Raw genomic sequence first — 16,615 nt, forward strand, 5'->3', positions numbered from 1 at the left:
GCATACCACCCAATCCTTCACTTGTCCTCATCATTCTTCTGCCAACCTCCCTCTTCTTGTATATTGTCCTCCCTTTATTGTATATTGCCCTCACTATGTGTCTACCCTCGAGCCAGTGAATGAATTACTCTTCCTTCCTTCCCACCCCAGGTAACCATCAAAGAATGTTTCTTTTAGTATGAAAACCTATTCTTAAGTTCTTACAATTAGAAATCTTCATGGTTTTCCCTCTTCTTGATTTTATGTGAAGGTGTATCAAGTTTCTTTGGGTTACCCTGCAATTAATGTATTTCTTCCCCAGTTAAACAGTCTGTTTTATTTTGAAATCTATTTGACTTCCTCACCATTTAGAAGTTCTGTAACTATACTTTTTTTCATAATTGTCTTCATTTATAAATTGATATATTTGATTCCCTATTTTCATTCTTGTGAGTTTGTTTTACTTTGGTTATTTCTATATCTGGATTGAATTCTGAGCGGCACTGCCATGTATGCCAATCTCTGGTTGCTATCTGCTATTGTTGGTTCTTAGGTCAAAGCACACCATGTAGAATTAAAAAAAAAAAAATTGGCCTGGCTTTTATAAATTCCTTTACTTTCTGTTTATCTGGAAATGTTCTAATTTTGCTGCCATATTTGAGGGACAGTTTTGATGGGCATATCGTTCTTGGTTGGCAGTATATTACTTTCAGAAATTTGTATATGTCTCCCATTGCATTCTTACCTGCATGGCTTCTGCTGAGAAATCAGAACTTAGTGGAACAGACCATCAATTGCTCAGAAGAAGTTCAGACTGAAGCTGAAGAAAACTAAAACAAGTCCAAGAGAACATGGATGTTGAACATATCCCACCTGAATTTAGAGGCCATCTCAAAAGATTTGATATGATACATTAGACACTAATGACTGAAGATCAAAAGAACTGTGTGGTGACATCAAGAATATCATATCGTAAGAAAGAAAAATTCATTAAAGAGACAGAAAGAAAGAAAGAAAGAAAGAAAGAAAGAAAGAAAGAAAGAAAGAAAGAAAGAAAGAAAGAAAGAAAGAAAGAAAGAAAGAAAGAGAAAGAAAGGAGGGAAGAAGGAGGGAAGGAAGAGAGAAAAGAATAAAATGGATGATAGCAGAGACTCTGAATCTTACTCTCCAGTGTAGAGATGATGAAGCAAATGGAAGAAATGAAGAAATAAAGGATCTGAACAGAAAATGGCAAACGGCAGCACAAGAAGACAAAGTCAAGTACTGTAATGAAATTTGCAAAGAAAAGTGAAAGGGAAGAACAGTCTCAGCATTTCTCAAGCTGAAAAAACTGAAGAAAAAATCCAGTCCTTGACTCACAATGTTAAATGATTCTATAGGCAAGATATTGAAAGATGCTGAAAATATCAAAAGAAGATTGAAGGTTTACACAGAGTCACTGTATCTAAAAGAAATGGTTGATATTCATCCACTTTAAGAGGAAGAATATGATCAAGAACCAATAATACTGAAGGAAGAAATGCATGTTGCACTGAAAGTATTTGGGAAAAAAAGGTTCCAGGAGTAATGGAACACTAATTGAAATCTTTCAACAAACTAACACAGCACAAAGGCATTCACTCAGCTATGCCAAGAAATTTGAAAGAGACTCGTATATGTGTCCATTCCAGACAAAGATGACCACAAGGAATGCAGAAATTATCACACAATATCACATACAAGTAAAATTTTGCTGGAGATAATTTTAAAACAGCTGCAACAATATATTGACAGGGAACTTCTAGACACTCAAGCTGGATTCAGAAGAAGACATGAAAGCGGTATTAGCCATTTTGAATATGACAATCATATTGTTTACTATGCCGAAAATATGAACTTGAAAAGGAATGGTGTAGCATTCATCATCAAAAAGAACATTTCAAGATCTACCTTGAAATGTAATTCTCTCTGGGATAGAATAATATCCATAAGCCTACAAGGAAGAAATATTACTATTATTTGAATTTATGCACCAACCAGTAATGCCAATAATGATTAAATTGAAGACTTTTACCAAGTTCTTCAATGTGAAAATTATCAAACATGCAATCAATATGTATTGATTATTACTGGTGATTGGAATGCAAAGATTGGAAATCAAGAGGAAAGATCAATATGTGAAAAATAGGACCTTGGTGATAGAAATGATGCTGAAAATAACAGGATAGAATTTTTCATTGAATTATTCATTGCAAATATCTTTTTAAACAACATAAAAGATGACTCTACACATGGACATCACCAGATGACTCTACTACAGAAGACTATATTTCATCTATGAGATTATAGTCTCATGTCAAGGAATTGTAGACCCAACAAGCTTTTAGTGTAATTCCCATCTCTCTATTGTTCTCCATGTCCTTGGCATTCTCTTACATTTCTATCTGAGCTTAGTGCATGCTCATCAGCTGATTCTCCAGCATTTCCATTCCTACATTCCTTCAAACTCCTCTGTGAAACCTGTTCTCCAATCTGAAAACATTGCATAATGTTCTGTACATTCATCAAGATTAGTACATTTGATGGCATGAAAAATCCTCATCCTTCTCAACTAAATAACTACTCAGAATCTATCTCCTCTATTACATTATTCTCATAGAAACCAATCCAACTGATTGTATTGAATCCCTCCTCCTGCTCATTCCATTGAAATCTGAATATATCTGCATAAACCCTAGCATTTTTTCTTCCCCTTAATTAACACTGTGAATTCCTTTTGGTAGAATTTCCAAATGTAGACCTTCCAGGTCCATTGGAACCCCTTCTATGCCAATAAAACACATGTGTCATGTTAGTGAATACTGATTGACTCAGATAACTATTTTTCAATACTAAGAGTCAGTACCGACTAGATGGCACCTAATAACAACAACAATAATCAGTAAATAGAAGTAAAGCAATCTTTTGGTATTAAGAATCTGACTCTGGAGACAAAGTATTTAGTGACTAATTCCAGCTCTATTACTTATCACTGTGTTATTCTTTTTAAACCCCAGCTGTCTCATCTGTTAAATGAAGGCAATAATAGTATCTACTTAATAAGATAATTGTGAGGTTTAAATGAGATAATCCAAATAAAGCATTTAGAAAAGACATGCTACATATCAGATACACAATAAATGTTTATTGTAGTTGTTCTTATTGCCATCAATTTGTCAGAAAAACATAACTAGTCACTTTCTAAGACTTAATTATATCTCATATAATGGGGTCACCACATTATGAAAGTGCTAACTTGGTCTGAACTAAGTATGTGACTTTCCTTCAGAAGTTTTTAAATTAAATCCTGAAATCTTCAGCATAAATATAAATTCTTGCTTCTCATCTTACAGTACCCCAAACAATATGGCTTGCCAGTGCCCTTCTCTCATTTCCACGTATAAAATCAGTATGAAGTCATCCATCAACTCCAGGGTGCTAAATACTACGAATTCTACAATTCCTATTTCATTTGACCTCTCCTGTGTATTAAGCAGACCCCTGGTGTAAGCACTATCGCCCCTCCCTTTTCCTCTTCCTTTGATTTGACTTCCACAACTCATGCCCCGATAGTATCCTTCCCATTTAATAGGTCCAATACTTTTCAGTGCCTTTGTAAGCAACTCTTCACTTTCTGCAAATAGGGCTGTTCCCTAGGCCTCACTCTACTCCCTTTGCCTGACTGATCCCATTCTGTCCCAGGACTTCATTCAGTTGATGACTTCACATCCACCTTAACTGCCACTGCCCGAGTCCAGACCCCCATCATTCCCAACCTGGTATATAGAAATTGCCTCATAAATGGTCCCCTGTTGCCATGTTTCTTCACTTTAAAATATCTCCTTCACACTGCTACCAGAATGACCTTCGTAAAATATCTGACTTTGTCATCCTCAGGCGAAAACTCTTCAATGATTTCCCTTGCCTTGATAGATGGTGGTGGTGGTTATGTACTATGGAGTCGGTTCCGACTCATAGCAAGCCTGTACAGGGTTTCCAAGGCTGTAAATCTGTATGGGAGCAGAAAGCCTCATCTTTCTCCCATGGAACAGCTGATGGGTTTGAACCACTGGCTTTGTGGCTAGCAGTCCAATGCTTACTCCACTGTGCCACCAGGGCTCTTTCTTTTAACTCCAGTAAATAAAAAGCCCTATATTTCCTGAACAGAAAAGTTTTATAACAAATTAGTTATATATAATACACACACACACTAGAGATAGCTTAGTCAGCAATAGATATACAGTTGAAGATCTGTTTGCCGGATATTGAAATACCCAAGGAAGAATATAGATTTGTCATGTTAGAAAAAGCATGAAAGACAACAAACACACTTAAGCATATTTAACGTAAGTTGTGCAAAGGAAACAGAGTAGTAATGAAAACTGATCACTCTACAATTTAACAGCATTGTACAAGAGTTTAGAGTTTGGATCTATTCAAATGATCAGATTTCCCATATCACAGAATAACTAAGATGTATCTTTACTACTATAAATTGTTGAAGAGTTGTTGAGAATTCACATGTGACAGAGCTTTCTGTCAATCTATAGGAACTGACTTCAAAATAAATGACCAACGGAAGAGGGAGTGAAGATAGAACCTGCTGTTTCAGGACCACAGTCCTGCTTCTCATAGTTGGGGGAGATTGACCAATTAATTAGCCCTTCAAGATGTCACTCTCCTCATCTGTTTAATAAAAGCCTTCAAGTAGATACATAGCTAAGGCCCTTGCCAGCTCTGAAATTGGAATACTTAGCTGGAGCATACCCACAAAACAGAAAAGTTCTCTCCAAAACATGCTTAGAGAAGGATCAAGTACACTGTGTCTCAGGCCACAAACAAATCTCTTAGGTGTCCAGACTTGACGTGGCTCTCCAATTACATTCCTGCAAGCCTTCACTTTCAGCTGCTAAAATTGTATGAACTTATAATGTATATAAATTATATGTACATTAGACATTCATATAATGTAGTCTGAGTTGCTCAAAGCTTAATCAACAACAACAAAAAAATCCTCCTACCTTCAGGTACAAGTAAAGCCTTCACCTAAAACCACTTCATTTTTCCAGTGACACACACTAAATACTTCATAAGAGAAGAGTTGGATGACTGAATATTATGTGTTTTAGCTTCACTTTTTTTGTGTTATGGCTATAACAGCTGTATGCAGTCAACGTCAAGGGTAGAGTTGGCTGCGATGGACAATTTTAGACAGCTACACCATCATAGTTATAACAGCTGGACTTTATTTATTTATATTTTTTTTGCAATGGAGCTTAAATATATTGCATAGGATTATAAGTGAATTGGGTTGATTTCACTGTTTTGTTCCACATTTTGCTTTCTGATGAGCTGTAAACCACAGTCTGTATACTCAGACTTGGGGCTCAGCCATATAACCAAGAAAATGTAATGAGGGGGATAAAAAAGCATATTCTTGACCAAAAAGCCATCTCATCCTTAAACAGCTCTGATAATGTTTGAAGATTTCTGTTTCAAACAACTCTCTTGTAAATTTTCCGTTAGAAGAAAACTGGTGACATATGGTTACTATTGTACTCTCGTCAAATACACATAGGGTCCAGCAAGGAAGATGGCAAAAGAATGCAGTGTGCAGTATTCAAGCTAAAAAAGAAAGCAGTGTACTTCACATAACTCAAGCCGTTATCCAGATTCCCTAAATCAGAAATCCAAAACTCAGAAAATCCTATAATCCAATACCAGTTTGCTTTAATATTAAACCTTGTGTTTGTCAGAAAACATGAAAGTCTAGGAATGGAGTCAGAAAAATAAATAAAGATGTGAAAGATATACTGACAAAAAATAGACAATTCATCCAGCCAGCATGAGTCCAGGAAGTGTGAGATTCTTCACACAGATCAATGACCCACCGCCACCTGAGACTTGACACTTACCCTATGACAATACAGGAGATGGCCGTTCCCAAGAAGGCATATGTTAAAATAGATCCTAGGTTTTGAAAAAAGTGCTTCTGGGGAGAAAAAAATATATATATAGTATCAGTATTTTTCATGGTGTAACTGGAAATAAAAATGAATGCATACATTTTCACAGTGCCCCACATCCCTCAATGCTTAGGAAGATTTTGTTTTTGGAGTGTCAGTTCCTGGCCTTGTTGTCTAGAAAGAGACTTGGTCGATTTACACTGCAAAGGACAGGAGTTACTCAAAGCAACAGGAAACAGAAATCTGGAAGTTGGAAGGAAGGGCATGAGAGAGAAGAGAGTCCTGACTGGCTGGTTGGAGAAAGAAGGAAGGGACTCAGGCAATTTCCTGGCAGGAAATTCATGGAGGGACGATTACATTAGTGGAGGACATGGTTTTCAATTAGTGTCCTAATGAAAGCTTCTCAGCCTTTTTTTAAGACACAGCGTTAAAAGATTTAAGTTACTTTTTAACTTTTATTTTATCTCTGATTTGCCTATCTTATGAAAGTGTGGAACAAGACTTTTACAACCTACAACAATTTACTTTGCTTTAATGAATCAGACAGAGAAGGACATTTAGTACTGGGGCAGGGAATGAAGAAGGGTGACTTGAATGAATTCTGCCTTTAAATCTTTCCAAATGTTTACTAGGGGAAACCCCCTTCCAGTGTGTGAAGGAGTTGCTGAGTAGCCAGAATTGACAGCAAGAGGAAGCCTGGAGCGTATGAGAAAAGACCTGTCATGAGCAAGCTGCCTGCATGTTAGGGTGTGAGTGAGGTGGGCAGCAGAAAAACAATCCCATCTCCTCAACATCTCAAATATCATACAGGTTAGAGCCTCATTTTGGGGCATCCGGGATAGTAGCACATTCAGATTGTGCCTGAGTAATGCCAGGCAAACGGGGAGAAACTGCAAAGCCAACTTGGTTTTCTATGAGTTATAATGAGTTTTAAGAATATTAGGAAAGCATTTTTGAGATTTCACACAAATGAACAAGCCCAACTTTGATTAATAGTCTTTAGTTTAAGCCATATAGAATAGCACTGTTTAATAGAAATACATTGTGAAACATAGTCATTTTTTTAAGTAGCCACATTAAAATAAGTAAACACAAAGCAAAAACAGGATAACAAGATAAATGAATTTTAATATGTTTTATTAAATACAATATATCAAAACTTGTTATTTCAACTTGAAATCAATATAAAACATTATTGATATACCTTTTTAAAAAAATATCTTTAAAATCTAATGTGTATTTTACACTGAAAAGCATATAATCATTTATACTATTCACAGTTCAAGTCTCAAAAGCCACAGGTAGCTAGTGTCCAGTGTATGGGACAAAGTCAGATTTGAAATCATATTACATAATGAGATAATTATATTCTTACAAAATATGGTACAGTCATAAAAATAACTATTTCTTAATTAGTAGTCATAAAATTCTCCACTTAATGATAAAAGAAGAAATTGGTCATTATATATTTACCTTCTTTAGGCTATATCCTGCATGGAATATAATCGGTGGCAATAAAACATTGAAGAATATTTCTGGATCAAATGTCATCTGCCAGAAAAGACAAAACTGCAGTTAGAAAGGTGCTCCTTTTGGACCATTAAAAATATGTGTTTTAGCTAGACATGGGAGTCCTGATGTGGCACTATAGGATAAACACTCGACCACAAGGTTAGTTTGAACTGCAAGGTTAGCGGTTCAAACTCACCAGGTACTCCTTGGTCTGACTCGATGGCACTTAACAACAACAACAACAGCATACAATTGAAAGTAGATTAGCGGTTTCCAGGAGCTAAGAGGAAGGAGCAATGGGGTTTTATTTCTTTAGTGGGTAGTGGGTTTCTGTTTGGGTAAAGACAAAGTTTAGGGCATAAATACTGGTAATAATGGTACAATATTATAAATATAATTAATGCCACTTAATTTTACCTTAAATGGTTAAATTGGCAAAGATCAGAGAAAATTTTATGCATTTAAATTATGATGTTGGTGAAGAATACTGAAAGTACCATGGACTGCCAGAAGAAACAAATCTTTCTTGGAAGAAGCACAGCCAAAATGCTCCCTAGTCTCTTATACTTTGGACATGTCATCAGAGGGACTATTCCCTGGAAAAGGACATCATACTTAGGATCAGTGAAAAAGAGGAAGAGCTCCAACAAGATGACTTGACAAAGTAGCTGTGTATCACTAGTGAAGATGGTGTAGAACCAGGCAGTGTTTCACTTTGTTGTTCGTTCTATACAAAACTGATTCAATGGCACCTGACAACAAACATGTTACACAAATATTACCAGAGTAAAATTTAGAAGAATAAATATGAATCATTCCCCAAAAAAGTTATAGCCATTTTTACTAAGGTTGTATGAGGTATATTAATGTATTAGTAAATTAGCAGAGATTAAAACAGAAAAAATTTATAAACTTAGATACTCATCAGTGCAGCATAACTATAAAGTAATACTTTAGCATAAAATCTAATAATAAAAATAGCTAATAATAAAAATAAGATCTCAATGAAACATTTCTGGGTAAAGAAAATATATTTTTTATTTCCATTAACCATTTATTCCTCATATTTTAAACATTTTAATTCATTTATTTATTTTCTGGCCAAAGGGATTAGTAGCTTTTAAAATTTTAGCTTCTGACCAGACTAGATTTAAAATTTCCCACCCCAAAAGTGCATTTTTAGAAATTTGGTCTTGTTATTTCTGTTTTATCGTATTCAAAGTTTAATATATTTTCCATAACCTGGGGCAAAACACATTTGAAAGTAAAAATAGATTTTTATAGTATTTATTTTATTGGCTTTTACTTAAACGTTAAAAGAAACTTGGCCAGAAAACAAGTATGACCTAGTGAGAAGTGTAATGAAGTGAGATGTAGAAATTCTTGAATCCAATAGCTGCTATTTGCTGGGTAATCTAAAATAAAATTCATTTAGTCTTTAAAATCTTCCTAGACTCATCCCCTTCTCTTCTCTCTATCCTTTTTTCTCTCTTTGTGTCCACACACACACACACAAACATATACAAAAGTCATTCACATTTTATTAGTTGGCAGTTAAAGCCCACTGAAAAGTACCTCAGAAGAAAGGCCTGGTGATCTGCTTCTGAAAGGTAACAGAACTGAAAACCTATGGACTACTACTCTACTCTGCATACGTGGAGTCAATTCAATGGCAATGAACACCAGCAACCTTTTACCACTTAGTTCTTCTCACCAAGACCAGCACTCATTAAAATCTCTCAGATGTATACATTTTATACTTAAAATTTTTTAATTCCTCCCCACCCCATTTTAAGTCTGAATTCTTACTCATCTGTGAAACTGGATCTTAAAAGCTACTTCTCTGACAAATTGGCTTTGATTTCAACAGAGAACACCACGGCTCCTTCTTTTGTACTCCCTCACTGGTCTAGGCTCTCCCTTGTAGCACATGCATCACAATTTACTTTGCGTGATTATTGGTTTGTACTTGACTGTTTGCCCCTTGATTATGTTAGAATCTTTTCAAGGGTCGCAACAATGATTTCATCAATTGTGCTTTGTTCCATCCTTTGTAGTGTCTTGTCCATTGCTCAATAAATATTTGCTGAATTGAAAAACAAACAGAAAACAAATACTTTTGAGAGTCAATTCTATTAAAACAAGACGAATTCTGCTTACCTACACTACAAGTAAAGATTATTTAAATAAAACTTTTTAAATGAAAGATTTAATAATAAAACCTCTTCAATGTAAGATTGGAGAGTGCTGTAGAATAAACACAGGTCCATTTGAACCACAAGGTTGGTGGTTCAAACCCACCAGCCACTCCTCTGAAACCCTATATAGGGTCATAGAGTCGGACCTGACTCCACAGAACTTAACAACAACAACAATAAATTATTATTTAAATATTACTTTATAGTTACACAAAACAAAATCCACTCTTGCCTCTATTTTCCATGTTGAGACCAGGACTGTCTCTCTGCGTGGCTCATCCTCCTTCCTCATACTGACTCATTAACTCTGCTCATCAAACTTTTCAAGAATAGGAACGTATAAAAGTAGGAGCTGCCTTCCCTCTACCTGATTCCCTCCTATAAACCTAATTGGTGTTGTTAAGTGCTGTTGAGTCATTCTGACTCACAGCGAACACATATAGGGTTTCTGAGGAGCACCTGGTGAGCTGGAACCACTGATCTTGTAGTTCAAATGACCTTGCAGTCCAGCACCTTAACCCACAGTGCCATACCTATTTATATCACAACTTCTTGGATGAGGTGAAATTCAGGCTACCTCACAGTGGAGGATCAGCTATGGTCCCATCTCAACCCTGAAGCCTCTGCTACTCTCTCAGTCCTCTCCTGGGCCCTATGTGGTCTTGCTTCTATGGTCTCTCTTAGCCCACTAGCTCACCAGTGCCTCCCCTCCCTACTACCTGTTAATACATCTTAATTTCTAACCACAATAAAGAGGATGTGATGAACTCAATTCATCACACCAGGCCTAGTGTTCCTGAGGCACTGTCAGGTCCATAGACTGTTTGGCTTTTGGTAAATATCAATTTCTAGTCCTATCAGCCATGTGTAGGGTAGTGAGATCCTCCTCTTTGGAGGTGCTGTGATTGTGATTTGTAAAGGTTAGCCTGCCACATATACCCACATGCATCTACCTCTGAGCATTTAACATAAATACTATATATACACAGAAAGATAGAGAATAAACAGAATGATTTTTTTCCCCAGTCCTGCTCTCCAATAGACCAATGACATTACACTTCTATAATTGTTTCATGTTTGTTATTTTGTTTCTCCCATTAAAAAAGATTATAGTCTTCAACTAAGGACATGTCCTTATAAATTTGCTTCTCCACATAGTAACTGGGTCATTGCACAGACAGAGGCTTAACACACTTCGTTGTTTATTAACTGATTGGACATCATGCCTGGGAAGTCATCAGTGTAAGAGTATCCCTTTTTTTTTTGCTTATTCTAAACCAGGACTTTGCATAAGTACCAAAGAACTGCCTGTAACCGAACACCTGAGACAAGGTGAGGTAGATCAGCAAGGAGAAAGGAAGAGATGCATTCTGAGCAAGTGCCTGCTCTGACTAGGAACAACAATGGCTGCTTTCTGTGTAGCATTTCATTTAATACCCATAGGAAAAGAATGTAGTAGGAATTTATCCATTTCATTGGTTGTTCATTCAAGGCTGTATGCTAGACACTAGTAGTGAATATGTCCATTTCACAGAAGAGAAAAGTAAAGCACTAAGAGGTTATGACTTGTAAAGCTCAGACTTTTATTAATGGATGAAAATGGACTATAGTTCCAGGTGTTTAAGGCTCCAGAGGCTGTCTTTTCTTATGCACTCTAACATCCTGAAAACCAGCAAGAACCCACTTCCCTGGAACTATTGTAAAGTTCATGTTTATTAGTTCCAGGAATCTTACTCTGGCCCATACTTGGCTGTTTTTGAGGGAAATTTTGTGGTTACAATTGTAAACAAATGAGTCTGCTTACTAACTATATGACTTAAAACAATTTACCTCAGTGTCATTTTCTCTAAAAATGAGTGGAGACTCTCAGAAGAAGAATTCACAAACTAGTCTTAGGAAACTTTTTGTTAAAGAAACTTTGTGAAAGACAGCAGAGGCAGAGTGGTGAACAAGACAACGTTTTATTGTCTTGTTCCAAAAATTCTACCAGAGCTTCCCTGTATGTTGTGAAAACAATTAAACTAATGCTGCTGGGTTGAATAGCCATCCCCAGAATTCATAGCCTTCCTGAAATCTCAGAATTGACCTTGTTTGGAAACACATTTACTGAGCATGAAATTAACAAAGATGAGGTCACACTGGAGTAGGGTGTGGTTTTAATCAATATCACTTGTGTCCTTCTAGGAACAAATGAACACCAGGTAGCCACAGAGGCAAAGTTTGGAGTGATGTGTCTGTAAACCAAGGAATGTCTAGAATAGAGGGCAACACTAGAAGCTAGGAGGGATTCTTCCCTAGAGTTATCACAGAGCATGTGGCCCTCTTGACACCTTGGGTTCATACTTCTAACCTCCAGAGCTATAAGAAAATGAATTTCTGTTGCTTGCAGCCACTCAGTAGTGGTTATTTTTATGGCAGCTCTAAGAACAGTCCTTGGAAAAAAGGCATCATCCAAAAACAAAAAGGACCAGTCCCTGAGGAAGGACATCATGCTTGGCAAAGTATAGGATAAGTGGAAAAGAGAAAGATCCCCAATGAAATGGATTGACACAGTGACTGCAACAATGGGCTCAAACAAGACAACTCTGAGGATGGTGCAGGATTAGACAGCATACTATTCTTTTGTGCATAAGGTCGCTATGATTTGGAACCAACCTGACGGTACCTAATAACAACAACCGGAAACTAATAGCATTCAGGAGAATTCTTGAGGGAGACCCAGTTTGAATCCCAGCCAATGTACATTGTTATGATGCTAAACAGGTTTCAGCAGAGCTTCTAGACTAAGATGGACTATGAAAAAAGGCTAGTGCTTTACTTCCAAAATCAGCCAGCAGAAACTCTATGCATTGCAAAGGTCAGATCTGCAAACCACTCATGAAGATGGCAGGCAGCATTTTTTTCCATTGTACTTGGGGCAACAGTGAGTCAGGGGCTGAATCAAAGGCAGCTGACAACACTGCTACCACCACCTCCATAAATAGAAATTAACAATTCTAAATAATACACTAATAAATGAACGAATTAAGCTGAACAATAATCATTCCAAAGCATAATCAGTGCTCTGAATGGTGCAATTAAGGAGTTGCAACAGAGGATAACACGGAAGGGTTGTTATTCTCTGACTTTAGGGTGGAGGGAGTGCTCTTAGGAGGTGAGATCCAAAAGCAGAAAAGAACCAAGACAACACATGAGTGAAAGGAAGTAGGAACAGCAGTGCAAACTGAGGTAAGAAAGAGCTGCCTGTGTTTGAGATATCTAAAGATGGCCAGAGTAGCTGGGCAAAGTGAGCAAATGCGAAAGCATGTGAGGAGTGACTGAAAAAGAGGAGTCCAGACTGGGCAGCGCTGGGGTGGGATTCCAAATGGAAAAGACACTCAGTGGAGGCTGAGAAGGGAGGTGAGAGAGAATGGATACTTTCAGAGGATTACTTTAGTGATTATTGCATGATCCAGGTGAGAGGATGGTGGTCTGAAGTCAAATAGAACAGGGTAAGTACAAGGTCTATACAGAGAGACAGATGGGGAGTTGATGGATTCTTATGCACTCTAACATACTACTGCTAGAGATTAAGAAGAAATCACTTTTGGTTTTTTTAATTTAATAACTAAGAAAATGTCTGCAAGATAAGATCTACTCAGTAAATATAGGTTTCTCTCCTTTCCACATATTTCAAAGTTCTGTGTAATTTATATTCCTTGTGTTATGATGCTATCTGTTCCTGTAAAGATTTACAGAAACCCTATATAGGGTCACTATGAGTCAGAATCAACTTTATGGCAGTGGGTAGGTGAGATATTATAAGGCAGACATGGTTTTGTTTTGTTTTTTTCCTTTTTATTGTGAATTGAGTGTGGGCTTAGGGATAAGATCATCGATTTTACATTCAACAAATCATACACTTTGTTTCATCTCAATGATTGCAATCCCCTCCATGCAACAATTGCCCCACTTCCTCCCTGTTTTCTTCTTGTTGTTGTTATGTGCCGTGGAGTCTGTTCCGACTCATAGCGACCCTGTACAGGGTTTCCGAGGCTGTAAATCTTTACAGGAGAAGAAAGCCTCATCTATCTCCCACAGAACAGCTGGTAGTTTTGAACTCCTGACCTTGCAGTTCGCAGCCCAATTCATAACCACTATGCTATCCGAGCTCGTATATGAGGGCTTGTTGTTGTTATGTGCGGTGGAGTTGGTTCCGACTCATAGCAACTCTGTTTAGGGTTTCTGAGGCTGTAAATATTTATGGGAGCAGAAGCCTCATCTTTCTCCCGCGGAACATTTGGTAGTTTTGAACTGCTGACCTTGTGGTTTGCAGCCCGATTCGTAACCACTACGCGACCAAAGCTCCTTTCCCTGTGGTTACCCATGTACAAATATCCTCTTTCAAACTCATATATTTGTGAAATAGACAAATAAACAAATATAAATAGTTGTTGCTAAGTGCCATCGAGTTGGTACTGTAATAGGGTTTCCAAGGAGCAGCTATATATATATATATATGCTGTTGTTAAGTGCCATCGAGTCAGTTTTAACCCATAGCCACCATAGGGTTTCCAAGGAGCACCTAGTGAGCTTTATCCATCGACCTTGATGTTCAAACTGACTTTGCAGTCCAGCACATATATATATCTCACATTTCCTCCTGTACCTATTCACCCTGTGTCTCTGTCCATGTATCTACACATAGAACACTTGTTCCAAGGTTGTGTATCGATCACAATTGATCTCTTTTTCCTTGAGCCCTTGCATATTTTCCTGTATCTTCACCTATCTTCTTTATTCTTCTGCCAGTCTTTCTCATCTTGGCCGTCTCCTTGTCTGTTGCCCTCTCCATCACCTGAGTTACATATGTCTCCCTTCTAGCCAGTGAATTACTCTCCCTTCTCTCCCACCCCTGGTAACTACCAAATAATGTATCTTTTAGTATGAAACCCTTTTTGTGAACTTTTACAATAGTGTTGTTGTTGTTAAGTGTCTTAGAGTCTATTCTGATCCATAGCAACACTGTATAGAGTTTCCAAGGAGCAGCAGGTGAGCTTGAACCACCAACGTTGCAGTTCAAACAACTTTGCAGCCTGACACATTAGCCAACAGTGCCACACCAGGACTCCTTACAATAGTGGTCTCATATAATATTTATCCTTTTGTGATTGACTTATTTTACTCAGTCTATTGTCCTCTAGAGGAACTCTGGTAGTGTAGTGGTTGCAAACTGCATGGTCAGCAGTTCGAAACTTCCAGCTGTTCTGCGGGAGAAAGATGAGGCTTTCTGATCCTGTAAAGATTTACAGCCTCAGAAACCCTGTACAGGGTCACTATGAGTCAGAACCAACGCCACAGCACATAAACAAAAACAAGGTCTTCTAGACTCATCCAAGTTATGATGTGTTTCACATATTCACCATTATTCTTCAACGTTGCATAGTATTCCATTGTGTTTATGTACCAAAGTTTGTTTATTCATTCTTCCACTGATGGGCATTTAGGCTGGCTCTATCTTTTTGCTATTGTGAAGAAAGCTGTGATGAATATCACTGTGCATATATATACTCGGGTCCTGGTTTGTATTTCTTGTGGATATATACCAAGTAGAGGGATTGTTTGGTAGTATGATAATTCTATTTCCAACTTTCTGAGAAAGCACTACACCATTTTCTATAGTGGTTGAATCATTATATAGTCCCACCAGCAATGTAGGAGGGTCCCAGTCTCACCACACTCTCACCAGCATTTGTTGTTTCTGTTTTTTTCAGCTTTTCTATTAATGCTGATGTGAGATGAGAGATGATAGCTTTTTTTTTTTTAATTTAATGCAGACATGTTAGAACTCTAGCAATTTATTTTGTTACACTGGCTTATAAAAAACTTAAGTAAAAATCCCTTTGATATAACAATTAACCTAGGGGAAAATGTTAATTTCAACATTCCATATATAAAATCAACTGTTACATGTTACATTGTTATTTTCAAAAAATCAGTCTTGTTCTATCAGGTTTTGTACTTTGCAATTTATTATGGACTGATAATACATCTGACCTTTGGTCTAGAAATTTTTAAATGGCTTTTGGCCAGAGGCATTAATGTTTCAACTTGACTTTTTATTTCCTTAACCGTTGGTTTTTAATACATAAAAACCAATGCAATCATTTAAGAAGAATATATCAGCTCCGTTCATACTCTGCATCTCTTCAATTATATGAATTTTCTAGGGCAGTATTTAAGGGAACAGAAACTCAAAACCAAGGTGGCTGTCTTCAAATTCTAAACTCTTTGAGGTGGACAGTTATTTTAATTGATCCATGTCTCCATTTCCACATCTTTAAAATGGTAATAATAATGTGGTACCTAACTCTTTCATGGCTACAAGGATTAAATTAATTAATATTTGTAATACCTCTGAAACAATGTCTGACATCTAGAAAAGATTTGGGTTGATATTGCTATGTAACATTAAGTCAGTTCCCATTCATAGCAAGGTCATGAACAACAGAACAAAATACCATCTGGTCCTATGCCATCCTCACAATTGTTACGCTAGATACCATTTCTGTTGCCACTGTGTCAATCCATCCATTTGGGGATCTTCTCTTTTTTACTGACTCTCCGCTTTACCAAGCATGATGTCCTTCTCCAGGGACTGGTCCCTCCTGATAACAAGTCTAAGATATGAAGTATGAGATATGAAGTCTGGTTTCTAAAGAGCATTCTGGCAAAACTTCTTCTAAGACAGCTTTGTTTTTTCTTCTGTAAATCTCTGGTATTTTAATAGTCTTCTCCAAAACCATAATTCAAAGGCATCAATTCTTCCACACTTTCCTCAATCATTGTCCAACTTTCACATGCATATGTTGTTGTTGTCAGGTGCCATCGAGTCGGAACCGACTCATAGCGACCCCATGCACAGCAGAACGAAACAATGTTCGATCCTGGGCCAACCTCACT

At 37.2% G+C, this 16,615-nt stretch overlaps 1 protein-coding gene across 1 annotated transcript in view; it reads right to left on the bottom strand.

Annotated features, from left to right (window-relative positions):
- The window catches only part of SLC9A9 (solute carrier family 9, subfamily A (NHE9, cation proton antiporter 9), member 9), a 1,149,796-nt gene that overhangs the window by 1,020,871 nt on the left and 112,310 nt on the right, over positions 1–16,615 (bottom strand). Inside the window, exons 3-4 of the mRNA XM_006869862.1 lie at positions 7,437–7,514; positions 5,913–5,989 (exon numbers count right to left, since the gene is read on the bottom strand). Of these exons, the coding sequence (XP_006869924.1) occupies positions 5,913–5,989; positions 7,437–7,514 (155 nt within the window). The remainder of the gene's footprint in view (positions 1–5,912; positions 5,990–7,436; positions 7,515–16,615) is intronic.

This window comes from Chrysochloris asiatica, unplaced genomic scaffold (assembly GCF_000296735.1).
Source record: "Chrysochloris asiatica unplaced genomic scaffold, ChrAsi1.0 scaffold00136, whole genome shotgun sequence".
NCBI lineage: Eukaryota > Metazoa > Chordata > Mammalia > Afrosoricida > Chrysochloridae > Chrysochloris > Chrysochloris asiatica.